The 27,943-nt window shown below is 45.7% G+C and overlaps 2 protein-coding genes across 17 annotated transcripts in view; one reads left to right on the forward strand and one right to left on the reverse strand.

Moving 5' to 3' along the window:
- The first annotated feature begins 50 nt into the window (after positions 1 to 50).
- Positions 51 to 27,789, forward strand: PGS1 (phosphatidylglycerophosphate synthase 1). Of its 12 annotated transcripts, none has more exons than XM_068913175.1 (14): positions 51 to 158; positions 6,687 to 6,876; positions 8,504 to 8,581; positions 9,712 to 9,811; positions 10,515 to 10,704; positions 10,982 to 11,160; positions 12,095 to 12,628; positions 17,076 to 17,224; positions 19,857 to 19,999; positions 22,119 to 22,324; positions 22,560 to 22,619; positions 26,350 to 26,400; positions 26,489 to 26,626; positions 27,058 to 27,789. In XM_068913175.1, the coding sequence occupies exons 1-9, from the start codon at positions 136 to 138 to the stop codon at positions 19,974 to 19,976; spliced, it is 1,563 nt and encodes a 520-aa protein (XP_068769276.1). In that variant the 5' UTR covers positions 51 to 135; the 3' UTR covers positions 19,977 to 19,999; positions 22,119 to 22,324; positions 22,560 to 22,619; positions 26,350 to 26,400; positions 26,489 to 26,626; positions 27,058 to 27,789. The 12 variants fall into 12 exon arrangements, with proteins under 12 accessions (XP_068769276.1, XP_068769278.1, XP_068769275.1 ...); XM_068913177.1 differs by having other exon boundaries at positions 27,159 to 27,789; XM_068913174.1 differs by having other exon boundaries at positions 26,520 to 26,626.
- The window catches only part of DNAH17 (dynein axonemal heavy chain 17), a 43,120-nt gene continuing 35,185 nt past the window's right edge, over positions 20,009 to 27,943 (reverse strand). For 3 of the 5 annotated variants that reach the window (XM_068913161.1, XM_068913162.1, XM_068913163.1), the window contains 7 exons: positions 27,462 to 27,653; positions 26,540 to 26,719; positions 25,984 to 26,166; positions 24,619 to 24,801; positions 24,218 to 24,361; positions 23,462 to 23,687; positions 20,010 to 22,300 (listed from right to left, as the gene is read on the reverse strand). In XM_068913161.1, the coding sequence (XP_068769262.1) occupies positions 22,053 to 22,300; positions 23,462 to 23,687; positions 24,218 to 24,361; positions 24,619 to 24,801; positions 25,984 to 26,166; positions 26,540 to 26,719; positions 27,462 to 27,653 (1,356 nt within the window). In that variant the 3' untranslated portion in view covers positions 20,010 to 22,052. Of the gene's footprint in view, positions 22,301 to 23,461; positions 23,688 to 24,217; positions 24,362 to 24,618; positions 24,802 to 25,983; positions 26,167 to 26,539; positions 26,720 to 27,461; positions 27,654 to 27,943 lie in introns of all 5 variants that reach the window. The other 2 variants (XM_068913160.1, XM_068913164.1) reach the window with 2 other exon arrangements.

Here is a 27,943-nt window from a genome sequence, read left to right on the forward strand (position 1 = left end):
CTGGAACTGCGCGGCTTCTTGTAACGCTCCCCGGCGCCCTCCCCGCGCCCCGCCCGGCTCGGCCCGGCTCGGCGCGCCGCCAGGCACCGCCGGCCCATTCCGGGCAGCGCGGCCGCCCCCTCCCGCTCCTCATTCATGCTCTTTCCTTCTAAGAAGAGGTGAGTCCCCGGCCAGCCCGGGGGCCGCGGCCCCGCCGAGCCCCTGCCCTGCCCAGCCGACCCCGGCCCCGGCGCTGCGGGCGAGCGAGGGAAGCGCCAAAGCGCTGCGGCCCCGCGACGGCGCGGACCCCCGCGGGCTGCTCCGGGCCGGGGGCGGCTGCCGCCCGCAGGGCGCTCGGGGGGGCTGCAGAGGGGCGAGGGTCGCTCCGAGAGCCGGCTGCAGCCCGCCCGCCGCCGCCGCACAGAGCGGACGACGAGCCCGGCGCCGCTGTGACCCCCCCCCCCGGGCCCTCGGGGTGCCCTGCAGCGCCCGGCGGTGGCGCGGGCCCCGGGGGGGGATGCCGCTCCGGGGGGGGGATGCTGCCCCCAGGGGGGGGATGCCGCTCCGGGGGAGGGATGCTGCCCCCGGGGGGGGGATGCCGCTCCCGGGGGGGATGCCGCCCGCCCGCCCGCCCAGCCGCGGGGAGGGCCGGATCGGGTGTCCGCGCGGCTCCAGAGTTTATTTCAAGTACAAACATTCCAGGCTGCTGCTGCTGCCCTCGATTGCACTTCCCAGAAGACCTGCAGGGAAGAAAAACACCCTCGATTTAAACGTGTGGGAACAATAAGGGGTGCATCCTTGCCTGCCAGCATGCCTGGGGGCTTTGAGGAACAGGTCGGGTCACCGGGCGGCTCAGCGCCTGGGTGTGCAGCCCTGCTCCCCGTGGCTTTGCCCTGGGAAGGGGGTGAAGGGTGGCTGGGTGGTGGCAGCTCCGACAGGGCCTTGTGGCCGGCTGCTGGGGACGGCGCTGGCTCCAAGGGCCCCTGGGATGCTCCGTGCGGTTGGTGCTTTGGCAGAAGGGAAGAGCGCGAGGCGTCTGTCTGCGGAGCCGCCGTGGGCCTGCGGGGAGCCGCTGGGAAGCGGAGAAGCCCAGGCCCCTCGTTCCCGCTGGCTGGATGCCTCCCTGCGCTGGCACGACGGGGGCTGTGTCCCCGAGGGATTTCCTCATCTCTCCGCTCTGCCTCGAGTCTGGCAGTCGGAGACGCCAGCCAGGGCTGCCAGCGGCCTCGGAGGGAATCGCGCGGTGGCTGGCAGAGCCGGGCAGGCGAAGCCCTGGGGAGGGCTGGAGCCGTCACTTCCCCACCTGGTTCCCCCCCTGCCCAGGCTCAGATGCGGGCTTCGCATTCTCCTTTGGCAATTGTCAATTCTGACCTCGAAAACAAAACAGACTTTGTCAGTGGATTTTATTTTAAATCGCTTAATTTGCCCTGGAGGAGCTGCCGCTGCCGCTGCCAGTCAGGAATAAACACAAGCGGAGCAGTTCTGGGAAGTGAGGCTGCGGTGAACCAGCTGGTCTGAAATGCAAACGAGCTCTGGAGCCCTGCCCGAGGCAGCGGCGGGGGGGCCGCGGCCGCCCGGGCGAGGGCAGCCGCCACCGGGCACCGGGCAGCGGCGGCGGGGGGGGGGGGGGGGCTCCCGGCGCGGGAGGGGGCTGCCCCGCCCCGCCCCGCCCCGCCCCGCCCCGTCCCGTCGAGGCGGGCGGCCGGCTCTGCCCGGGGAAGGAGCGGCGGGGCCGGGGCCGCCGGGGCGAGGGCGGCGATGAGGCCCCCGGGGGCCGCGCCCCGCTGCGAGCGCGCTCGGAGGGGTCCGGGCGCCGCCGCTCCGCCGGCTCGGCGGGACCCCGACCAGGGCCGCGGGGCGCCGCACCGGGCCGGGCGCCCCCCTCGGCGGCGTCGGGGCGGGGGCGGAAGCGGAAGCGGCCGCCGGGCGCGTCGCCATGGCAGCGGCCGGAAGCGGAAGGCGCGCGGCGCTGATGGCGGCGGCCCCGGGGGGCGCGGCGCTGTGGCGGCGGCTGGCGGCCCTGCTGCCGCGGGGGCGGCTGGGCCTGGCCGCGCTGCTCGGCCGCCTCTCGGACCGCCTGTCCCGCGGCCGCGACCGCCGCTCGCGCAGGTAAGGCCGGGCCCGGGGCGGGGGGCGCGGGGGCGGCGCTGCCTCGCCTCGCTTTTCTCGCCCGTGCCCGGGGAAGCCCTGTGGAAGCGCGTTGGGGCCGCGGTAAACGGCCCCCTTGCCGGAGGGCTGCCCCCTCAGCCCGCTTCTGAGCGGGCGCCGATGGCATCGCCGCTGCCTCCCTGAAACCTGGTTCAGGCCGCAGCTCTGTCTTAGCCGCCCGCTCTGCCCCGAGGGCAAGAGCGTGTGCGCCTCCCTCCTTGCTTTTGGCTTCCTTTGTTCCCGTGCCTTGCTCGGACGCGGTTGCATCAGCTGCTTGCGAGGGGCGCGTCCCAGCTGAGTTGCCCCCTGTGGCAGGACGGGCCCGGGTGCAGGGGCCGGGCCGGCGGGCGACGTCCCGCGGCTGCCCCTCCGGCACCCGGCCGGGTCGGCTCTCCCGCCGAGGCTGCCCCGGCTAGCTCTGACGCGGGTCACAGAGGGGAGAGGGCCGCGCTGGTCGGGGTCGCTCACGCTGGCGTACGTGAGCTACCCCGCTCCTTGCCCCGGCTGCGCTTCACCGTCCTTTTCGATGAATCCGAGCGGGCCGCTCCAGGAAGGAGCGGGCCTTCCTTCTTCTCCCCGTAGCTTGTTCCCAACATCTCCTCCGGAAACTGACCTGTCCCAAAACTATCCCAACTCGCCCTTTCCTCCCACCCTCTTCCTCTGGGGGGGGGGGTAGGGGGAGTAATCCCCAGGGATGTGAGGGAAGGGAGGGAGCAGTTAGATCGGGGGAGGTAGATTTGCCCTTTTTGGTACCAGACTGGTTTTATGCTAAGTTAAAGGGAATGTACAACCGCAACCTCAGACTGTGGTTCCTCTAGTCAGTCTTTCCACAACCACTTTTCCTATAGCAACTTCTCCCCTCTCCTTATTTTTGCTACTGCCCTGCTCCTTTAGTTTGGCTGATGCAGCTGCTTTTCTGGGGCTCTGCAATCAGGAATACAATCCATGCAAAAAACAAGCTACTAAAAAATGGAGATGTTCACATGTATCTGTGGAACCATATCTTGGGATCAGAAGTGATTAAACAAAATGCTTCAGAGAAGTCTGAAATAGAAAAAGATCTCTTGCTCCAGTCTTTGGTCATCACTGGTGTTTTTATTGTACTTAATAAGAGAGCATCGGAAGGATTCTGTGTTTTGTTTTGGATAGTGCAGTATCTAAGATCAATTCATGTAGATGCTTATATTAGTTTTGTAAGGGTGACATATCTAGTATCCCGGCATGTCTTTATTATCCTATTTCCTGCCCTTAGCAGATGTGCAGTGGTCTTGCTAGCTGTTGTCCTAGAGCTTTTTGTTAGCCAGTGTTCTTCCACGTGTTCCTGTAAGTCCAGGAAGTTGTTTTCAGACCTCTCCGTCGGTTTCATCGGTGTTCTTTACCATAGATTAGATTCATCTACCATTACTAGACTGAGCCCTGGAAAGAATAAACTGATTTCAAAGACAAGCACTTTGTAGATCCCCCTACGTGGTGACCGATGCGTGGGTGAAAGGACAGGGCTGGATCCTGCAGTTTCACTTCACCTCTTGCTGCAGATGAGGTTTTACAGTGAATCGAAGTGTCTCATGAGTATGCGTACCAAAACCACAATTCTTAAAAATAGAACACGCGCACACACAAAAATCCCTCGTTTATATTTAGGCTCAGATTTTTATGCAGAAAAGATTTGAGGTAGTTCCTCTTAGTTCTGTTTTCTCTTTCAGGTTAACTTGATGATGTGGAATATGTGGGAAGGGTTTCCCCTATACCACCACTTTCTGGTTCTCTGAAAGCTGGTTTGCTGAAGTATGGAATTTTGATAATTTCTTCATAAAGTTACTTGGTTTCTGATTATTGCATGTGTACAGTTGAAAGGGTTGCGTTATACCTAGGTAGTCACTTGAGCTCTTTTCCATCACCGATGGGTAGAAGTTGCTACTTCAGAAGACTATTACTGTGTCATCGTTACCGTTGGCTAGTGCAAAATATTGGTATAGTTGAGAATTATAAAATCACTAGGCTTTCCATGCTAAATAAGTCTTAGAATTTCAGTATTGGATTAAAAGATGAAAGAGCATAGATACACTCTAAATCTTGGAGGCAGTGAAAAATCCAGAAAGTGTAATTAGTGCGTAATAATACACGCACAGAATTAATATCAAGACTCTAACCAAACAGTGCTGGTAACGCAGGTCAATTTTGCTCCTTCGGCAGCACTGGGAAAGGGCTTCCTGAAGAGCGTGTGTTGATCCATAAACCTAACGTTCGGTTGTATAGAGTGAGGGTGTAGTTTAACCTACTGCTTTCATACTCCTTGCCAGAAAATGGCTTCTTGGAATCTTAAGAATGTTTTTGGAAAATGGATTCTAGGCCACTGTATTGACTTCCAGAAGTATAATTGTCTAGGTTTGACCAATGGAATAATAAGGAAAATGTTTATCCTCTTTTGCTGTTTAATTGTTATCATATAATGCATGAAACTTGCTATCGTTTATCTCAGTGAGAACAATTCCAGATAACATCATTTGTAGTCTGGCTTTGTTATATTCCTAGCTTTGTAATTGCTCTGCAAGCCATATATATGTATATATATATGTATGTGTGTATATATATATATTTTTTAAAGAAGGTATTTTGGAATGATACTCTGAATTCATGTAGCTTTGTCTTCCTTGCTCTTTGCTGTGCTCACTTAAATGATAATAACCATGTAATGGTGGGTCTCTGCTCCCAATATGTGGCTAGTGTCTTGAGATAGAAATTCAGCAAAGATGTGTGAAGTTCCTCCTTGGGTTCTGACAAGATGCACTGGGATGAGGTTAAAAAAATATTTTTTAGGTGTCCGTTTTGAAAAAATGCTTAGGAAAGTACTTTTATTTATTTAGTTAGTTATTTAAACATCTTTTGTGGAATATTTCCCTTGTTTTTAACAGCCTATATTGGTAAGCTACATAGCTTATGGTTGTCCAGTTAGAGCCTAATCCACATGATCTGTTTAAAAAAAAACCCATCCTAGGAATTCTTGCCCAAACTGACTCAGTTTTTTGTTGCGATGAATAGGCTGTGACAAACTAGTGGATTTTCTGGGAAATGCAACTGCAGACTGTCTGGCTTCTGCGTAAGGGTATTCGGAAACCTTGTGAAGATCCAGTGTTTTATCATGAAGCAAATGAGTGAAATCATCTTCCTGGAATCTGTGGTCATTTGGGCTTTGGATTGTGGTAAAACCTAAAAGTTCCTCGTAACAAATTCTGGTAAAGGTCATAATCAAGTTTCTTCCTGGTATGTGGTGATGGCAGAATACATCAGGATGGATCACAAGATGGTTGCCTTCTGGCCCTGAGGGATCTGGCATTCCTCGGGGATGAGACCAGCTACCTTGATTCTGTCTTGATAGAAGCCTGACTCCTGTGAGTAGGATTTGCAGACTGGAATGGTTTTTTTCCTCAGGTTTGGGGATGTAGCTCAGTCACTTGCTCTTTGATTCCTGGATCTCATGGGACTTGCTGCTGCTAATTGTGCTGAAATGTGGTTTTGTCATGCGGACAAACTGCTACCAATGGTTATTGTATGACTTGATAATTTTGCATGCATGCTAAGCCTCCAGAGAAGAAAGGATACCATTTACTTCTTGTCATCCCCCTAAGCATGACTCTTAGCAGTAAGTTGCTTTCTTCCCCAAATGACTTCAAAGCAGTTAAATCGGTTCTGAAATTTCCTTTTAAAGAATGAGCTTCCTGCTGTTACTTACAGTTACTTTGTAGTTTGTGAGAGAAATCTTGACCTTCTTCTTTTAGTACTTGTGCAGAAATGTGAGAGTGGCGTAGTTGTAGAGTGCTATCTGATATTTCTCAGTCGTGATTCTTGGCTCTTATACCTGTTGAAACATACTTTATCCTTTCATGTGTGGTTCTGGTGTAATTACTTAATTGCTTTTGCTAGGACTTGCATTCAGGCACTTCTTTTGTTTAGATTTTTTTCTGGATACGTTTCAGAGGTTGAGTTTTTGTTGTTGTTATTTCACGAAGGCCCTTTTAGAGTAGTGTTTTTTTTTAAAATATCTTTACTTGAAATACAAACAACTATCTTTAGCCCAGCTGAAGGTTAAATTAGAAATGAAAGTGGCTGCTGGCCATGGCAAAGCTGATGCATGTGTGATACCTACAGAATTAGGAAGTTATTGGTCACGGGAGTAGCTGATACAACAGCAGCACCATCAAACACCTGATCTGCGGATGTTTGGAAGAGTTAACATCCTCTGTTTCTTCAGCTTCTAGCTTGTTTCCTCTCCTGCTTTCCTGTTCTGATGAAAGAATTGTCTGTCGCTCCCTCTCCCTCCTCACCTATAGGGGAAGCAGCTAATGATGTAAGATCAGTTCTCCCGCCTTTTGCTTGTGGTTTTCTATGTCTAGGTTTGGCTTTGGAGATTCTGCAGGGATTATTGAAGGGGAAGGGCATTCTTGCCATTGCAGATCCTTACAATGCATCAGCCCTGGTCGGAGCTGTTTTTTTTACATACTCGGAGTTTGTGGGAAGCTAAGGCTCCATCACATAGCATTCCTCAATCTTTCTTTTCACAGATCATCATGGCTGCTTCTAGCCCCATTGCTCACCCCTCCTGTTCCTGTGATCACAGCCCCTCCTTGTTCCCTTTGTCCAGAAGGAGCACACAGGTTCCAGTGGATCAGGAATCTGGTTCCAGAATTTGGGATCTCCAGCTCTCACGTCAAGGTTCTTTCATCTCCGGCTGAATTCTATGACCTCTTGAAGGTGAGTTGTGTGTTTCAAGCATGAATGCTTTCTGGGGGTTGGTGATTGCAGTGGCTGTGAAGAATCATAGACAAGTTGGTAGGAATGGACACCTGGAGGTCACTAGTCCAGCCTTCTGCTTCAAGCAGGATTGTTGTCAACAACAGATCAAGTCAGCCAGGCTTTGCCTAGCTGAGTCTTGAAAACCTCTAAGAATGGAGATTCCACCTCTCTGGGCAACCTATTCCAGTGCTACTCCACCTGTCTAGTTTAAAAATTCTTTCTGATGTCCAACCTGAATTTCTCGAAGCACAATTTGTGGTCGCTGCTCAGCTGTAACAACCAAGAAGAGTTCAGCTCTGTCATCTCTGTAACTACTCTTTAGGTAGTTGTGTGCTGCTATTAGATCACTCCTCAGCCTCTTCTGTGACAAACTAAACAAGCACAGCTCCCTCAGCCCTTCCAAAAGGTCTTCTAGGTAATTACAGTATGAATCCTGTAATACTGCATCTCTTAGGTATGTAGCAGGACTGAGGTGAGAAGTTTTGTTTAGCTCAGTTGCTTGAGTCTTTGCATAATATGTATTTAAAGTAAGTTCAAGTACTTTAGAAACATGATCTTAGAAGCTGATGGAGAACGAGATTGGGTGGGCCATGAAGGCAGCAGGAGTTAGTGCTAGCTACCGCTCTCTGTGGTGTGTGTGCTGAGCAAAGGTGAAAGGAGGAGAGGAGAACTCTTTTAACAAAGGTCTCCTTTCACCTGCAGGTGGAACAACAGAGGAGACAAATGGTTAGGTACAAAGCCTTAACTTCGACAGGAGAAGGTTGGGATTCCACTTCATTGCCAGCTAATGCATTGCTTGTTAAGCAGCAGTAGATCTCGAGGAAGGTGTTAACTTCTTATTCAGAAGCAACACCTTAGGATAGTGGAATCGCAAAATGATTTTAGGTTGGGAAGGACCTTTGGAGGTCATTTGGTCTAATCCCCCACTCGGAGCAGGGCCAACTTTGAATTTAGATCCAGCTAGATTCTGATTAGTTCACAGGATTAGTTCAAAGGATTAAAGCAATTACAGAATGAAAAATAGAGCATTGGGATTGCCAGTATGATTCCGATACAATTCCAGAGTTATAGCTAGTACCGTTAAACCCAAGATCAGTATCTTTGTCCTAGCTGTAGGGAACTCTTTCCTCCGTTTTCCAGAAAGCTTTGATTTCTTCGTTGATTCTGGATGTAACAATGGTGCTGATGTTGCTCTGTAAATACCTATGTTTATTATATCTTTGCTATCGGAGTATTGGGAGTGTTGTCATTTCCTTGTGCTTTTCCTGGCACCTCCTACGTGGGTGTCTAGGGGCTGAAGGGGTAAAGCAGCCCTGCTATTGCTGGACTGGCAGAGTCTGTAACCGGCACCTCCCTTGCTTTTCCCTCTGAACGGGACTCTATGGGTCCTGGGTGCGCAGAAGCATAAGTCTCTTGTCTTGTGCTCTTATGAACTGAATAATGCTCAAGGCGAGGGAGACTGTTCTGATTTGGCTAAAGTGATTCTCTTCAGGGGGACCTGCAGGTTTTCTCTGGCTTGATTCATTAGTTCCTAGTGGTTGCAGAGACTAAGGCTGAACCTGAACTTATTTTCTGCTGCTTCCAGGTGCAGATAAAAACAGCCAAACAGCGAGTGGTGATGGCCTCACTATACCTGGGAACAGGGCTCCTCGAACAGGAGCTGGTGAGTGTGGAAGGGGATTGGGAAGGGAAAAAAGGGAATGCAGAAAATACCTACCTTGGCAAAAAAACATTCTGTACCTGCAGGTACAAGAGGTGAATGTGAGGTACAATTTGTGAGCTTATAATGTCTTTAAAACTTTCATATATGGATTCACTTGGCTTGACTTTCTTCTCTCCTTGAGAATTTTTTTTTTTTCATGGTTCCTGGCTGCATTTGTGCACTTGTACTTGGGGCTTGGTGTGAAGTAGGGGGAGGAATTTGAAAGGGAGGCATATGAAATTTTTCCTATAAGCCTACTACAAAACTATGGAACTACTGAACATTTTCACAGGATAATGAGCCTGGATCTTTCAGACTGTTAGAAGTTACTGGCGTAGTGTTCAAAGAGTTTTTGCAGAACTGTGGGAACATTGATGGTTTTCTTTTATCCTGGAATTTTTCTTGAACGTGATTAAAGTTGTAGTATGTAGTGATGTTGTTTGTCCTGCAAATGCTGTATGCAGATGCAGTACTAGCTCTTTGCATTTAAGACAGAGGTCAGTTTTGCTTCATCTTGTTTACCTATTTTATTTCCTATCTTTCCCTCTAGAAACAAAAGCATTCTCCAAGACCTTTAAGGAGAAGTCTGACCTTGGCCAAATTCTTATGTTAGAACGCAAATTCCACAGCAGGGTAAAGGTGGACAGAGTTCTGCACAGTGTTTTGTGCCTGGCTTTGTCTGGGCTTGCACACAAGATTTAAATTTGCTTCTTGCAAATAGCCGTAGAGTTAAGGGATAAAACTACCTCTGCATCATTTGTGAACTCCTACCAAGCTTTTTGTTTGGTAATGCAAATGTGTGATTTTTGGGATGATGCTGGGATTTTTTTCCTGCTAAAATGAATTGCTGTTCGGAGGCTTGAAGAATGCTATGTGCATATATAAAATTAATGCCCTTTTATATATTTAGGCTGATAGAATAGGGTGCCAGTCTGAAAGATGCAAAGTCTAAACTAGCACCATTTTGCCTGATTAGGAAAAACTTATGCTGGGGTATGGAAGCTTTCATGGCCACTGGCCTCCTGTTTCTGAACGCTTTCCTTATAAGGCTTCATTTGCTTTTTCTTTAATGACTAGTACAATCTCTGCAGGTGGATTGCTTAGAAGAAACACTGGAGAAATCACTGCAAGCAAAAGGATCTTCTAACCTCAGAGTTTCCATTCTTCTTGACTTCACCAGGGGATCTCGTGGTAGATATTATGAGAAGTTTTGCTTACTTCAAAGGCTTATTTTTACAGTCAGGTTGGATATATTGGTTTTTTTTTTTTCAGGGAGAGGCTATCTTGGCTGATTGGACCTGCAGGTTTAAATCATATTCCTTTCAAAGCCTGGCCCTTTTCATACCAGTGATTACATATTCCCCCCTACCCCAAATCTTCAAGCTGAGCAGTATTTCTTCAGAAAATAGGTGGTTGGAGCCAGAAGATTGCTGGGCCCAACTCTGCTGTTTCACTTGTGCTTTCTTGCTTGCTTAGTTCCTTGCTAGTGCATTTGCCCTTATCCATCATGCGCTTTTATGATTTAATTTTTTAAGGGAAGGTGGGAATTGGTGGAAATAGCAGTATACTTAACCTGAAACTTTTGTGGTGACTCTTTGTAGCGTATGTTACTAGTGCTGTGTTAAGAAGCTTGAATGGTGTCAGTCCTGTCCAGGACTCGTTTCCAAGGCCCATTCTTCAATGGACTTGGGGTTCTGGATGTAGATTTTAATAGTGACATAAGTGCAAATGAATGTGATTTAAAAAAAAAAAAGGGGGGGGGGAGGAGGGAGGGTTTAATGAGACAGGAGCTGCTTCTGAAACCAGCTTCTAGCTGAGGAGCTATTTTGCCATGTTGTGGCATATCCTGTGTCTAGTGTGATCTCGTGTATGAAACCCCACTCTGTCTTCCCAGGCAGGAAGAATTCTCGAACAATGCTAATTCCACTGCTACAGCGATTCCCCAAGCAAGTCCGTGTATCCCTCTTCCACACTCCAAACCTGCGTGGACTACTCAGGCTTCTGATTCCAGAGCGTTTTAATGAGACCATTGGGCTGCAGCACATCAAGGTCTATCTGTTTGATGATAATGTGATCCTGAGTGGGTAAGTCTTGCCTCTTTAGGCTTTTCTGTGATTCGTTTAGCTGAGGTTTTGATGCAAGATATGCACGCTACTGATGTTGTCTGATCTTCATTGTTTGCATCTGGTCTTACCGTAGCGATCCTATCAGTGGTTCTGGTGAGTGTTCTGGTGTCAAGATTCAAAAGGAAATGGCCAACTTGTGCTTCGGTCTTGTGTGTGGAGTGATAGCTATAAAATAGGCTGGGCATAAAGTGCCTATGCTCTGTTCTGGAACTCAACTCTTCTTTTTCTCTCCTAGTGCAAACCTGAGTGATTTGTACTTCACCAATCGTCAGGACCGCTATGTTCTCCTGCAGGACTCTCCTGAGATTGCAGACTTCTTCACAGAGCTAGTGGATGCGATCGGAGATGTGTCTCTGCAATTACAGCAAGATGATACAGTCCAGATGATGGAGGGGATGGTGCATCCCTACCAAGGTGGGAGGGAATCTCCTTATCTGGTCGGATGATACAATCCAGAATGGGGGAATGACAGCAGGGGCGTTCTTAAGGATGACGTGAACTCTCTCCGTTTTTAAACTGCTGGGTGCTTGACTGTTGATAACTGTGGTGCGTCCTATTTATGTGCCATCCAGTATTAAAAACAAGATTACTAGAGTTTTGAGACGGAATCTGTCAGTCTTCCTAGCACACTGACTGTCACCAGCTAATCTGGTGGAAAATGTGAAGTGTAGAAGTTCCTCCATAACCGTCTCATTGCTGCTTCTTATTTCTGCTACTTACAACCTTAACTGAGAACTTACATACCTTGCAAGGTTCTTATCTATTGGCTATAATGTTAGATATTCTGTGTGTACATATTCTGAAAATTTCATGAATATACTGCTATTTCTGGTAGTAATTATTTTGTAGTTGAGTCTGTTCTGGGAATTCAGATGTACATTGAATTAGGAAGACTGAGAAGAGGCGTTAAAGTGGGCAGAAAAGGGGATCTATCTGTCCGGTTGATTGCATCATAATAGTTTTTTGTGCACTGTTGTGTGATGTAAGCTTGCACTGAGGGCAATAGTTTATTTTGTACATTCCAGTTCATTCCTGAAATGTGGAGTTTTCAAGGGTTGCCGTTTCACCTTGACCCTGGTCTTTTCCAGTGGACCAGAGGACTTTTGAAGCCGCTGCTAGTCAAGTTTCTTACCCCTCTCTAAGTTGGATGTTCCTCTGTTATATAGCTTTACTAACTTTTGAAACATCAATTTTTGAGACTTAGGAAAGAAAGTGGTGTGATCTTTGTGTTAGCTCCTTTTTATTCTGATATTGATGTCCTGTCGGTAGTTTTTCCTGCTCCGTGATAGGTGATGCATAGCTCTATACCTGTAGGTCTTGAAAGCAATCTCTTGTGATTCTTCTGCAGGAGACAAGATGGCTTACTGTGAGATAGCAAATCAGAGAGTCATGGAAGTGATCAACTCTGCCAGGACACGTCAGGAACTCCTGCATGCAAAGACTTTCCACAGCAGCCAGGAAGGCAACCCCATGTTATCCCAGCAAGACTCTCAAGCATCTGGGGATCTGAAACCAGAACCTGACACCTGGATTTATCCCTTAATCCAAATGAAACCCTTTGGGATTCAAATAGATGAGATGGTCACAGAGACACTGCTGACGGAGGCTGAGCGGGGTGCCAGGATATATCTTACCACTGGCTACTTCAACCTGACGCAAGCTTATATGGACCTCATTCTGGGCACTAGGGCTGAGTATCGAATTCTTCTGGCCTCACCAGAGGTGAATGGTTTTTTTGGTGCCAAAGGGGTGGCAGGTGCCATCCCTGCTGCCTATGTTTACATTGAACATCAATTTTACAGTGAGGTCTGCTGCCTTCACCAGCAGGAGAGGGTTCAGCTGCAGGAGTACTCCAGGACTGGATGGACTTTCCATGCTAAAGGTAAGATGGCCGTTTCCCAAGAGGACTTGTTCGAAAAGTGTTTGAGGATTACACGTATTTGGATTGTGGAACTAGTGAGGGGGAGGCTGGGTGCCGAGTCTGGATTTAACCTTCAGAGAATATTCATCCAAGATTCAAAGCACTTGAATTGCTTTGCATGAGTTTGGAAGACTTGTATCACTCAAGGGACAACCATGTGAAGTGATCTCTTACCTCTGGATTCCTGATTCAAATATAATCCCAGGGATTATATGAGGATAGTCCCTATGGTGGCAGTAAGACACTGTCAACTAACAGTTCCGAAATATATTAGTTCGGAAAGCGTCTGAGCAAAGGCTGAGCTCCCTTCTGCCTTGAGATGCCCTCATCTTGTTCTGTAGTACGCAAGGTGTTTTAATCAAATTGCTTTATTCCTCTCCTGAATGCTGGGAAAAGGAAATGCCTCTTGATGTGAAAGAGAAGGAGGCATCAGGCTGAATTTATGACAGCAATAGCAGTTGTGATTCAGTTTCTCAGTTTCCTATATTACTCTTGCTAGTTTACTCAACAAGAAGTGGTGACTCTCTAAGAAAATGAGAGAGACCCTAGTGCAGGATCTACAGCAGAAACAAGAACCCAGCGGAGGTAACTAGTACTGACTCCTCAGTGGTTCCAGACACCTGGTTCTCCTGGCAGCAGGTCTTTGTGAGGATGATCCAGGTGTTAAGGGATTTGTGCTAGCTTCTGTTTACAGTATTCAGGAAGGTTCAGCATAGTGAACAAATGCACTCATGTGCCTTCTGAGGGATGGAGACAGCAGAAGGGGAAACTGTCTTCTCTAGAAGACCCCAAACTCTTTCTTGCTTAACAGAACGTGTATGACTTCCGCAAACCAAACCCAACGCTGCCTTGACCTAAGCATGAATCTTTTTCCCTGACTGGTCATTGCTCGTTATGTCTCTCCATTTTCTCTCCAGAAAACTCAGTCCTTGACTCTTCCTACTTTTATACCTAATAGTAAATAATTGATTGCTTGATCATTGGCTTTAATAATGGAAATAGTTTAGCAAGTCAACTTAATTATTTACTCTTTTAAGTCTGTTGCATGTGACGTTGAGTTCACATCTTTATAAATATTTAGATTCTTAGTCCTCACCGTGACAGTGGAGCACCTCAGCGTGGGCTGAGCAGAGACTTCTTTGCCATGTTCCACGGCATCTTCTGTTACTCTGGCCTGCTGAAAGCAGAGCTGTCCACTGTGTCACTTCCTGTGATGGTTCACTGGTCCCCTAGGACAACTTGACAACTCTATCACTGTATGCCATACCCCATCTGGCACTAATTAACGTGTATTTCTACAACTGGCTTTGCAATGTGCTAAGGGGCATTTTCATGGTTTGCAGCATGTATCTGATTCAAACAGTGGAAGGGTGCAACCCCCAAACCAGCACAGGCTTGTTCCAGAAGCCATGGCCTGTAGTTCTTCTAATTTTTGTTTGTTTAAGGATATTAGCTGTTAATGATTGTGGGAATGCCTCTATTTGCCCTGCTTCCTGCAGGATTGTTCAGAAGAAGGGTCAGAGGTGATAGGGAGAGAAAGCTGCTGACCAGGCCTTTCCTTGACTAAAGAAAATAAGTGTAATTAGTTTGCCTGTATGCTGGAACTGCAAACCTTTCTAACCAGTGCTGTACCTCTCCTGCAGTGATGTCGGTAACTAGCGCAGTAAAATCCTTATCTTAGTGCAGAGGTACCTTTAGGGAGGAGCCTGCCTGGCTGGGAAGTGGTGTGTGATTTGTGTTCCAGGAAGTACATGCTCAGTTGTTCTGTGGTTTGCAGGTTCCTCCTCTTGCTGGGCACTGCTGACTCTGAGTGGGAATTTGTGGTTTGGCATGGACTGAGCTAGGAAAGCCTTGGCTTCTTTTCCAAGGTACCAAAGCTCACCTGGTAATCAGTCCCTTTTGGGCAGGCTGTACCTTCTGATGGAAAGGCTTTGGGCTCTGTCTACTATGTGGTGGTCTCTCTTAGAGGAACACAAGACTCTCCAGGAGTTCAGCAGTTCCAGTGCTTGGTGGGATGGACAACATATTAGATATTCACTGTTCTGTTTCCATTTCCTCTTTGGAATGCCAGAGGGATCAACTTGTAGCTCCCTTCTCTGGCATGTTCTGCCCTTTGGCAGATGTTTGATTCACCCAACTTCCTTTTACAGAGGTCATGCAGTGTGTGTGATACAGAGGATAGGACAGAAGGGGAAAAGGAGGAAACCTTGGAGGTGGATGAAAGGTAATTGTACGTGGAGCCTGGCTCCTGGAAGAGGATGTGAGATCCTTAGCAGCAAATAGTGTACGTTAGTAGTTCCTTCTCAGGCTAAGACAAGAGACACCCTTTAGTCTCCTATGCGATCTAGCTGGCTAGTACTAAATGCTATGGTGCTGTGACTGGTGTGCTGTAACCCTTTTCAGCTCCTCTTTAGAAACATTTTTAGACTCTCATGCACAACTTCCAGCAGTGCGTCTTTCTACCAGGGCTGTAACTATCCTTAGCCTTGCTCAGTGCAATTGTAGCAGTCCAATTCACAGTGCCGCACAGCCGTAGGGCGAGTGTGGACCTTTGCGATGAGAGAGACTTTCCTAGGCTTAATATCATGAAGCACACCTGCAGAAGTGCAGATCTGCCTGTCTGCTGCTGTGTTTCTGGGTGTGGTGGTAGTGGGTGACAGAGGCATATCCTTTAGGATTAGGGACCCTTCCATGCAAGTATCAGGTGACAAAATGCCAGGCAGGTGGCTGTTTGCTCTAAGATAAACCTACGTTATTGCTATTGAATAGTGACTGGGAAACTGCACTTCCCCTTTCTGGAAAGGTGAGTCACTGTTTGAGCAAATTCTTCCAGGTGGCCGTAAAGCTAAAGGCATAGTAAAAACTTTAGGGTTGCCTCTTGGTCGCATAGAAAGAGTGAGGAAGCACATTCCCCTTTGTTGCTGCCCTGGCAGAGCTCCGGCCAGCCTTTGAGAGCACAGTTGCTGTTGGATTTGGCCACCAGGCAGGCTGTTGTAGTCGGTCACGTTTGCTGGAACTGCTGAAATCTCTGCAACGTTCAGATGCTTTTTTGTGGCTCTCGGAGATCCTTGTGTTGGCATTCCTGCCCTTCTGTGGGTGGGGGTAAGCCTATGGAACAGTCTTTCATCTGGCTAATTTATGGGCAGTGCCAGTTGTGAGCCAGAAGGTGTAACTGAAAGTGGCCCAGAAGCTGCTGACTCTGTGGTGATGTGGGGGTGGGGAGGAGGTTACAGGAACAAGCGGTGAATCGGCAGCTTCTTACTCAAGGCATTCTTGGAACTGCTTTGGGGTTGAGTTAGGAAACCTGCTTCTATTTTAGGGACTAGGTGGTTTTTGTGTTGCAGTTTCTTTGTTGTAGTCTTTGTGTGACTTGCTGTAGGGATAAGCCATCTGTTAGGGACCTGCCCAGCACTGTTCTGAGCGCTTGTGCCTTGTTAAGTAGAGAGCAAACAATTCCTGGAGCAGTGAAGGTGCAGAGAATGGCCATACAGGTTCTCCCCAGCTATAGCTTTGGCTCTCCTGTGGCATCCCTAGCTGTTCTTTCCTACCACGTTAGAGTGATGCGCTTGTGAACAGTAGGATGTTTCCATCTTGGGCTTGAAAAACAGTCCTGGGTTGTGTCACAGGTGGCAGTTCTGGCACTTGCAAGTTGCAGGAGTGCCTGGAGTTGGGAGTCTTGCACCCTACGTTGGGCTATGTTAATAAATAGCAACAGTCTGAATTCATCTTCTGGAGGCTTGGAAGGAAGCGAGTGGGTGTAATAATTTGTACTTCTCTTACTAGCATGTAGTTCATGTTAATTCACCTGTCAGAGCAGGGAGATGCCTCCTCATGTCACTGTTTTGTGCGGTCTTGGGAAAGGGGTTAGTCACTGTGCAACTACATTGCTTCCAGTTCTGGAACTGACTGGTTCAGTACTCACTGATCTGTGTGGTGCTCCGTTGCAGCAAATCAAGGAAAACCTACACCAAGCAGAGTGCCTCAAAACTGTTTGTCTTATTTCAGTGTTTCTGAGATGTCCTGGTGCAAAATGACCTCTAACTTGATGATGATGATGATGGCTCATTCTGAATTATTTTTGGGGACCTCTGTGCAGTGTACGTGCTTAAGAATGTGTCTCCTAGGGTGGTCCTGAGCATGCTGCAGCCATCCTGTTAAGAGCACAGAAGTTTGGACAATGAAAGCTGTGCAAGTGTACCCCAAGGTTCATACTAAGCTTTACAAGACATTCTGAATTGTCCACAAGAAAGTGTGTTGTTGACGGCTTGCTTTGTGTCATGATCGTTTATAGTTACTGTAAATCTAACATGTTTAATTCATTTCTTCTAACTAAAAGCAATTGTTTGAGGCTACCCCAGTCATTTCCTTTGTCTGCCACACTTCCTTTCTTCTCCCATTTTTCCTGCAGGCCTCTGGCTATACCTGGCAGGAAGCAATCTTCCCTGCCTAACTCTGATTGGCTCTCCTAATTTTGGATATCGATCCGTTCATCGTGACCTGGAAGCTCAGGTTGCGATAGTGACAGAAAATAAAGCTTTGCAGCAGCAACTCCATCAGGTAAGTGGCTGATATGGGGGTGGATAACATGGATGTTGTGCTTCTTGGTCACATAAGGAATGGTGATGATGCAGCTGCAATAAAAACCTACAGCTACAATAATTCAAAACCTTCTTGAGCATAGGAAGTCTCAAGGAGCTGTCAGTTAAGTGACTATTGATGAGCTGCCTTCTGCAAGTGCCTGTTTCTGGGAAATGGAGGCCGTAACGGGAAAGAACATGTGTCCCCAGTGAACTTAAGTATTGGGAGTACTCAGGCGTTGGATGCTGAAAGAGACACAGCATTCAGAAAGGATCTGCTGACTATCCTCTGGTTTACCGGTCACATAGCACATTCTTAGCCTTATCCCCAGTATCTGGGCCTTGCCAAGGTTGCACCAAGCTCTGTGGTAATGAGATCAGACTCTTTGAATTGCTGATCTTAGACTTTTGGATCACTTTGTATCTCATGCATTTGGGAACTCCTTTGTAGGAACATAAATGCCAATCCGTCAGCTTTTGGTGACTTGCCCGTAGGCTATGGCAGTGAGCAAGGGGCAGGATATATTAGTGTATATTACTTCTACAGTAAGAGGATTTCTGGGCTGGTCAGATTCCTCATGAAGTTATATGCTGTAGCTGCTAATCTTGACAGCACGTATTTTTCAGTGGTTTAATGTTACAGCATTCCAGTTTATCAGTTTTTATCATTTATTTGTTATTTGGACTGTTCATCACTTTTGCTGCTTCTCTAAATCCTGACTGATTCTCCAGCTGTCTTAACTCTGAATCTTTTCCTGGAATTGACGTTGTCCCAAGTAATTTCTGATGTAGTTCTCTGATACAAAGCAAATTGGTTTGCTGCTTATGTCTGTGATTATGAATCTGAAAAATGTATTGTGTTAAACTGAGTCCTGGCATAAGAAGGCTCAGTTGTCTTCAAGATCAATGGGAATTGCCCTATTGCATCAGGGCTCTTCCACTGAATGAGTCAGACCATATCTTATCAAAAACAATTCTATTACTGGAAGAGTTGCTTGAATATTTCAGTTCATAGCTTGCCTCTACTTGTTTGTAATGGAAGCGGAGAATCATTGAAAATATGACCAAGGAATTGTGTCAAACAGTACTGCAGTGATCTAAATGAAAGGACTTTAAACTATTGCCATTTGCTGGAAGCTGACTTTGAGATTGCGTTTGTTTACTATTCTGTGATCTTTGTTTAGAAGACTTAATTTTACGCCAAGGTGATAAAGCCTCTAAAGTGTTTCCTTCTCAATGCAAATTAGAACTCCATTCAGCAGTCTAGCTCAAATGTCATTTTCAGCTATGTGAACAAATTAAATATTTAGTTTTTCAAGGCTCAGTTTACAAGGAATAATGACATACAGGAGTATGTTCTGAGCTTTTATTTGTCATTTCTTTTTGATCTTTTAAGCTTTTGACCTTAATAACTGAACTTTTAGTTTTTCAGAAAATGTGCAACAGCCACTTCTTAATACTTAACTTGTAATTGCCATGGAATCACTTTGCCTACCAGACGTCCAGTTCCATTTTAAAAATGTCTTATAAGGTTTGGGAAAAGTTTTCAGTGGTCTGGATATCTTTGGTTACGTAACTGAATGAACTGAATATTCTGATAAAATCACTGAACTTCACTCCAGATACCTGTCTGGAAGCGAGACCGTCACTGTATCAGATGACTATGGTGCATAATCTTCACTGCAGTATTGATCGTAGCTTTTGAAACATTTTGGATTTCTGAAATTAGACCGCTTTGGCACACAAATATCTTCCTTCTGGGCTTGGTTCATCTTTTTGGTGTTCCTTTCCAGGGCTTGCTTCCCTGTTCCACCCTGAATTTTAAAAGTGCAGAGCATGTTCTGTTATTTTTGACAGCTTAGCTGAGGAAGAAAAGTTTAAGAACAGACTTACAGTAGATGGTCTGCTCCTTATTTGCCTGTGTTGCTAGAAATCTGACTAGATTTGCTAAGAAAACCACTTCTACCTTTGATCAAACAGCTGCTTTCACGTGCTATGCGAACATGTATTATCATTATGATGGTTCATTTCCTACTTCAGCAGTAATTGTGTACATACTGAAGAAGCCTAAGTGTTTCTGGTAATTTAGTTGAAATCATGACTGCATATTCATTTGAAAACAGAGCGCTTGAGCTGTGTCTAGAAAGAGCTGCGTAAACCAGTCTCTTGAGATTAAGATAAGGTTTCCTTTGCTGGCAATTACAGCTAGGGATTTAGGATTTTTCTGAAACTGAAGTTTAGCTCTGTAATAGCTGTAGAGCAGAAAAAAAGCAAAATCTTCCACCTTTGTACTTTGCAGAGTTTAAATTGCTGGATTCTTGGGATTCACTTAGGGCAGTGATAGTTATCCAAAGGTGGAATACAGCAGTAGGCAGGTTTGAAGGATGGATCCCGTACTAACCAGTGCCTAGGTGGTTTATTTGCTTTATGAGTTGCACTGCATGGAATGAAACTCTTTATGTTCAGAATTGTGGGAGAAATGATACATCCTTCTGGCAGGACCCATGACCAGTTTTATCTGAGAATTGCTTCTTCTTAAAGGCCATTATATTTGAAAAAAGGTGAATTTAGATCTTAGGATTTACTGGGATGATATTTCTTTCCCTGTATAGGAGCAGGAGCAGCTTTACCTCTGCTCAGGTGTAGTCTCATCATCAACATTTGAGCAGCCAAATCGTTATGTGAAGCTGTGGGTGAAGCTGGTAACACCTCTGATTAAGAATTTCTTTTGAAAGAAGAAATGATGCTGATTTGGGTGAGTGTTTTGTCATTTTGGGAAGAATTTATATAGAGATGACTGCATTTTATTAGTGCAGTGCCCTTTTCTGTGATGTGGAAAAAATAAATGATGGGAAAAGATGTGGAGAAAACAAGTATCTCTCTTCTTTTTTCTGCTGGGGAACCTGTCACTTTAACTAGAATCATTGCTTGAGATCTGTGTTGGTTTTAGTCTACTAAAATTTCTGGAAAGGACAATGAAAGAGAACCAACATAAGGGTATTTCCCATGCACAGAAATAAAAGTTCCACTTCTGAAATGTCCTTTTCAGAATGTTGTAGAAAGGGTCAGTGTATATTTTATCTTGACCAGCTGATGGAAAATATTGTGAAAGCGTTCAAAATGTTTTGCCATCTTTTACCTGATACGTGATGGGAAGTGAGCATGATGGACACAACAAGGAAATCTTAACAGCATTTGCTATGTAAGAAGGATATACCTCATCACTTGATAACGTATTTAGAAAAGTACTTTGCTTTACCTTGTAAATATTGGTTAATAGGGGCAGTTGTTCTTGCTTTTCTGCTTTATATAGCTCCCTGGGTTTGCCTGCCTGTTCAGCTGCCCGGGAACTGGAGTCCCTCTGAGCTTCATGGACTCGCTCTCAAATTTTGTCTGTGCTGTGCAAATTATCCACTCAGTTAGCACCAAGGTGTGTGCTCTTGATGCTGACTGTTCACACACTGGTTTTGTTTACATGAGTATGACCTCCATTTCTGGGGTCATACATCTGGCTGCTTCATGCGGAGTTGTGATGTGAGTGTCTCACCAGTTTTGGGGAGGGCATTAGGGGACTCTCGGTGCTACTATGATTTTTATGTGCTACTAGCTGAAAGTGGGAAGCCCAAACTATAATGTGCGTCCTGGGCTGTTCAAATAAGGTGGTTGGGAGGCTGAGTAAAAATGTGTTAGAGCACGAGTTTTGGCTGCGTGTGAGTTTTACTGTTGGAAGGTATGTAATATGTTTTGATCTTTTATTGCCAACAACTGGGATTTCTAGTATCTGAAAAGGCTAAAGGTAAGTATAGGGCCTGATGGCAATTCATTCTAAATGTTACTACTTTAGAAAGAAACAAGCGGCTCCTACTTGCCTCTGCTTGTGTTTCTTTTATTTATTTATTATTAGCAGAAGCTACCACTAGCAGTCAGGGCAATATTGTGCAATTGCCTGTTTTAGAACTGATTGTTCAGATGTTTTGTGATATGGTAGGATTTTGGAGAATTATTTTATGCCAAAGGAACAGGCATTGGCTTCCATATGGTGACCAGATCAGCTCTGATCTTCCTAGTAGTTGGTACTGCTGATTTAAAAAAAAAAAAAAAAAAAAAAAAAAAAAGGAAACCCAAACCCACCCTGTGAATGAAAGGGTACAGTAGATTTTAAACCTAGAAGTGGAAAGAATCATACTTAGGAGATTTATCTGTTCACAGCTGACTTTCATCTGGAAACTGATGAGGAAAAAGCTTCCTCTCTGAGGGAGAAAGGTGAGGGCTACAAGGTTCATAAAACTGACCTTGCATCCATTTCTCGCAAATAGAGGTGCCGGTTACCCAGGGCTTCTCTGGGTTGTGCAGGTTGACCTGTGGGTAAGCTGGACCAAATCTGTCCCGTTCTTCCTTCTGTCTGGTCTGAATGGATAAACGTACCCATGCAGGAATACTTAGTGCACATGCCTTGATGAATTTCTGCTCACAATTAGCACTGAGTGATCAAACAAATAGCTGCGAAGAGTTACAGATCTATCAGAAGGAAAGGAATCCAGATGGTTGCATGCAAATGTTCCATTTGGCTTCCTTTAGCGGTCTGGCTCTTAACCAGCACTTTATCATAAACCACCAATTGAAAAACAGTATCCGTCATGAGAAACTCCATGTACTGTAGGAATACTCCCCAACTGATCAGCAGTTCCAACACTGTTTTTATTGATACTTTGCTTAAATAGTTCTGGGACAAACAAACTTGGTCTAAGTAACATAACTTAATTTTTTTTGGCAAGTAAAAGCATCTGGTTTTCCATAGTCATTAAAGTCTAAATCTGTAAGAGTAGAGCAACAGCAGCAAGAATCCACTTAGCTGCCTTTTCTTTTGTCTTCAGGTTAAAGGTCCAGACATAAGTGGGACCTCGCATCCGTGTCTTATAGACAGGACATTCATAGATGTTCTTGGTGTCCATGCGGTCCACAGGGATGGCTCTGATGAAGATGACTGGCATCATAGGCGTCAACTCCTTCAACCGAGCATCTGCGATAACACCAGAATGGATATCCCATCGAGCGCCTGCAATATTATGAAATTGTCAGGGTACCAGCTACCCAATGGCTTTCACGTGGAGGGGGCTGTTTTCAGTAACTACTAAATGGTGGGAAGGAGTTGTTCCGTAGCAGTACAGTTGAGGGATGAAGTGTAAAAGCTGGGTAGCCATATCTTAGTACTCTTTAGGGCTAACATGTTATCATCTCACTGTGACTCATGAATGCATTTTGCCTTACTAAGTGTGGGATGTCTAAATAAATTCTGCTCCTGCTCTTTCCTCCAGCCCAGATTTGCATGGAAGTTGCATAGCTGAAAGTAGAACTTGGCCACAATGGGAACTACAGTAAGCTATCCTATGTTGTCTCTGCTCTTACTTACTTTAATTGGACCCTACTGGGGCTCGTAACTCATTCCCCCTCATTTTTTTAGCAGCAATTATTTTGGGTTTTAAGTTTCCTAATTCATCTTACTCACACACCAAATAAAAGCATGTCTGTTCACTGTTCCATGTAGCTTCCAACAACCTAGTCCTCAGGTTCATATTTGCAGTCTGAATTTCGAAAAAAACAGTTTCTGGTTTGTAAAACTCTGCTTGTAAACTGGATGGGTGCTGCCCTCAGGTGGCGTGTGTCTGACACTAGTACGGAATAAAGGCAGCTTCTACCTGATGGGGAATCTGAATGGTGCCTGTAGTGGGATCTGGGCAGTTAAGTAGTCTTTGTGCTACACAGAGCACAGTAGCAGTTTAAATGAAGGCACAGCCAAACATCTGCACAGAGGAAATAGACCCTGAGCTGCAGGGGAAGTCCGGTGCCGTTGAAATGTACAGTATGTTGTCAGATTCAGAATTCCCAGTTCATTTAGGTTGTAGCTGATGTAGAGTTTAGCAAAGAAGAAACCAGGGGAGAGGGAGATACCAGAGCAGACATGTTTTTGCATGAAAACAAACCAATTCAGAAAGAAGAGAAAAGCTTAAATCAGCACTTTGCTAAAGACAAGAAGTAATGAATTAGGAGTCTAATAGTGTGAAAATGGGTCTCATTGCTTGGAGCTTTTGCAAATTCTGTATAAATCCCAATTTTGTAAGTTGGTGGATATTAGTGTTTGCTCCATTTGCAAGAATTTTAAGGCTGAACTAGACTTTGTCTGTGCCTGAAACATCTCATAAAAGATGCAGCCTTTTACCTTCCATGAATAATCCATGTACATATGAGCCTTCTCTGGGTGGAGCTGTCATATCCTCACGGTTTTTCTTGGTCACTTCCACTGAAAGACACATCTTGTCCAGTGGCCATTCATTTTTTCTAGCCATAGACTGCATGATAGCAGTGAGAAAAGACTGAGGATTAAAGAATCCTGCTAGCCACACCGTTGCAGGTAGCACAAAGTCCGTTGTCCAGACTTCGAGTTCCTGCAAAATAAAATGGCAAAGTGCTTTGGAGCAAAGCCTGATCTTTGGGCAATGGAATGTGGCTTTGAAATATGAAGTGACAAAGAGCTCTTGTTTCACTGTGCCTAATGCGCAAGCTTTGGGCAGACTAGGATAGATGTAGTTTGTGATGAGTATCAGGCTCGCTGCAGCAATGGAACTTCAACTGTTAATTTGGATTGCCATAAATACTGCTATTTATTTTTTTAACAAAGCTATGCTTTAAATACATGGCTTTATTATATGTCTTTTCTTTTGAGACATTTAAAGTTATGATCTAATGTCCTTTTGAAATGGCAATTTACTCTAATGATGAACCCTTCTTTTCAAACTTTCATTCTTGGGGTAACAGGCCATTTCAGGTACTTCATACTGCTTAGGTTAATGTTGAAAAATAAAACAGTTAACCACTCTGTCCGCTGATGGTACAGGTTCCTGGTCTTCTATGGCATCCACTTGCTCCCTAGGCTTTAACGTTCCAAAAAAAACCAAAAACAAAAAAAACTACTCACCCTAATCCGAAGCAGCAAGTCTGCATACCAGGCTCCTAAGCCAAGAAGAGATGGATAGGCAAAATGTGTCCAGGATTCAGGTACGTTGTCATAGAAGAGAGCATTCGCCAGCTCTTCCATATCCGATGTAATTGTTAGCTCTCCCTTTAAAAAAGAGAAAAGGCTGGATAGTTTTATCTGAAGAAAGCAGAACTGATGGAAGTAATTGGTCTCAACCCCCCTATAAAGGACAAGACTCATGCTATCTGGTTGTACCTAGAATGGTGGAAGTTGCAAGAGTGAACAATGGTCACCAAGCACAAGTACAATACAGGTTTGAAAGTAAAGTAGGAGCCATTTTCCGATCATGAGAAATTCCTTGGTAGGGAGAGGATCTTTCTAACCAGCTACTTAACACATACCTTTAGTCCCAAATTTAATTCTTTCAAAGAGCGCCTGATTTCATGGGTTAATATGTTCATTCTTTCACATTCCTGGAAGGCAACCACAACATATGGCGTCTTGTCCACTGCTTTTGCCATGATCTCTGCTATATTAAATGGCTCTGGTAGCTTCTCGATGATCTCATCGAGGACTGACTTCACCTGGAAAAAAACACCCCATAAAACTGCTGTTATCTAAGGAACAATATTGTGAGTTAACGGTTAAGTTAGTAAGATGGTTTTTTTCCTGCCTCCTTTCTTTCCTGTGCTTCCTCCTTTGCTACTAATATTCTGTTCTTTTACTAAGTGCTCTTGGATCTTAAAAAGCTGTAGCTCTGTTGATAGCCAGGAAGATAGGGACTAAAGCCAAAGCGGATGTGGAATTCAAGTGAAAAATCCAAGGAGTCAGGAGGAAGGTGGTGGTTGTTGTTGTTGTTGTTTTTAATCTGTATTTTTAGAAGTTGTCATCATGAATGGAAATTACTAAGCCTGCGCCATCTGGCTGAAGATGCAGCATGTGAGCCACATTTTGCCACTGGCACATCTCGACCCCCTCTGAGAGTAATCATGTTGAACACTGCTGCTTTTGTAACTGTACTGTGTGTCTAGATCAAGTAAACACAGTGAAAGCGACTGGGCATCGTTTCAGTCCCACTTTCTCTGTACTCTTACGGGTTTCCCCGAGATGCTGGAAGAGAGCAGTTGATAGTCTTATGATCTGCATGAGTAGCTGCCTGCCTGCCTGGTATCTAGATTGTTGTGGGACCAAGGAAGAGGGGAGACCTTACGGACAGGGCAGGGAAAGGGAAAGAAAGAAGCAGGCAAACATCTCCATTACTTTCTCCACCCTTGCTATAGCCCTCTGGGATAAGGTAGCACTTCTGCATTTTCAGCATCTGTAGAATAGTGAAATATTTGCTAGTGTTTAATTATAGTGCCAAAAACAAAGTTTGGGAAAGTTACTGAAATGGAAAGCAGAGCCTGGTGACAGAGAAATCAATGCAAATATACTTAAATAAAAATTTATTGACAGGAGTGTCCAGCTGAGCACCTGCCCATTGACAGCTGAGACTGCAGACATGATCTGGTGGTTCTCCTGAGCTGTGAGCTAACGAATCTTCCCCCTTCTCTAGGTTGACAACTTGTAACATTATGTACCATGCTAGAATTACAGCTCTACTTCTTATGCGGAGAAGAAATCAAGTTAGGTCATAGAAAGAAATCAATTCTCGGTCATATTCTCTTGTCCGGTGTGTATGGACCCATGTCTATCCTCCCCAGCTAGCCATCTCGTAGCTGCTGAAGTTTCACTGTTTACTTTAAAGAAGTAGAAGCATTACTTGCCTTTTCCTCTCGGGAGACGCCTGAGCCTCCTCCAGTATCTGATTCTTTGGGCTGCATTTCTAAAACTGTCCGAAAAAGCTTGTCTGAAGTGACAGTCAGGAAGCCAATTTCTGCGTTGGGGTGAAGGCCATACAGGTACGGGCTCTCTGGTGGCAAGTTCTCATCAATGTATTCATGGTAACCCTAAGCACAGGACAGATATTAACAGTAATTTAGCAGGTACTTACATCGGGTAGCTAGTTTTGCTTCAGTCTTGAAAATACTTCATAGCTTTTCTAGTGATGGTGCCTCATAGCTAGCTGATCGTGTTTATTAAAGGTATTTTTACTCATGTCTTACCTCAGTTTTTTTTCCTTACCACCCCAGCCACAGGAATTATTTTCCAGTGATTCTGCACGTTGCCACTGGACTGAAAAGGTACAACCTCTTTCCTACACTCCCTCTCGGTTTGCACGAGGGAACTCTGACTAGCATATACTAATCCAGAGCAGTGGTTTTTCCACAGTGAATTATAATGTTAATTACCACATCCTCAGATGAGAGAGACCTTCCTTACCTTGTAATCCAAGTTGGGAGGGATCAAAAACCCTGGCGCTAAGTACGTTTCACCTTCCAGCATCTCTACACGGATGTATTCAGTCAGGTAAGTCCGACATAACCGGCGATCCCAGTCATCTGTGATATGTCCACCATACATAATTTCACCAAAGAGGTACCGGAGATCATCCCATGGTACCTATCAGGAGACGCTCACTGTAAGGTTTCTGTAGACTATGTGGCGCCCGAAAAGCCCCATGCAGCAAGCGCCAGGCAGTTTCACGTGTTGCTGTAAAACTATGGGGGGGTCGCAAAACAATTAATCCCAGATTTTCCTGCCCAGTATGTGTCCGATTCAGGACTTGCTGAAGCACGATGACAGAAGCAAGTGGGGGGGTGGGGAGGCGGGGGGATAGGGAAAAGGCAGAGGCCTTGTCTATTATGGTTTCTCTTATGTTTGCCCACAGCTTTCATTTTGTCCCTGTATAGGTGCAGCCATTCATGCTTCTAATCCCTTTTCATCCTATCTTTATTCAGGTCACTGTCGAGGATGTATATAAGGCCATGGGCAAGCAGCACCGTCCCCTATGAGTAGAGCTGCCAGTCCTAGTCATTGCACCTTCATTCTTGTCTTTCAGGTGGATGGTCATGTTCAAAATAGAAAAGCCTGAGGAATGAGTCAGGCCTGAGCCAGAGCAGGCACTCCTAAGCCTCATGCTTTCCATGCAGCCCACATAGTGCTAAGGACTCTGTGCATCTCTTCACGCGCTAAAGCTTGCAGTCAGCTCCCTGGGGAGATGGTGGGGAAGAATTTTGCTGGCAAAGCTATGTTTCCTTGAAAGGAGGAGTATGTGCAGTAAACTGATCAATTTTTTAAAAAAATGTTGATTGTCATGATGAGGGGCCATGCTGATGTACGGTTGCTTTGTAAGTATCCTTACCTTTGGGTTAGCCTCCAGGTAATTATACAGTACGTTAATTGATATGGTCAGGTCACCATTATTGAAGGGATAAGATCTATTCCATCCCTGTGCTCCAAATTTGCGCCTTTCAGCCACCACCGCATGGAAGTAACAGAGTGCAAACAAGATGCATTTGAACTCGATTTCTCTGCTGCACATCTCCAAAGTGTCCTGTAAGGGAATAAAAATGAGAGTGGCTTTGCATGCAAGAGTGTATGTCACATTGTCCATCTATCTGTTCAAGAAAACAGGTAATGGCAAGGCAGAAGTGAAGAACATTTATTAAAAAAAAGTATACAATTTTTAAGGAGTTGGTGGTTAATTTCTGTGCTCAGTTGCTTATAGCAAATTAGGAATGCGCGTGCACTTACAGCTCTGACCCTAGAGGCTAGTTGTTCAGGGCACCAAGCGGTAGAGTCTTTAGCTTCAACTCTGTGAGAGATACTTGCAATTCAGGAGGA

The sequence above is a fragment of the Struthio camelus genome, chromosome 19 (assembly GCF_040807025.1).
Source record: "Struthio camelus isolate bStrCam1 chromosome 19, bStrCam1.hap1, whole genome shotgun sequence".
NCBI lineage: Eukaryota > Metazoa > Chordata > Aves > Struthioniformes > Struthionidae > Struthio > Struthio camelus.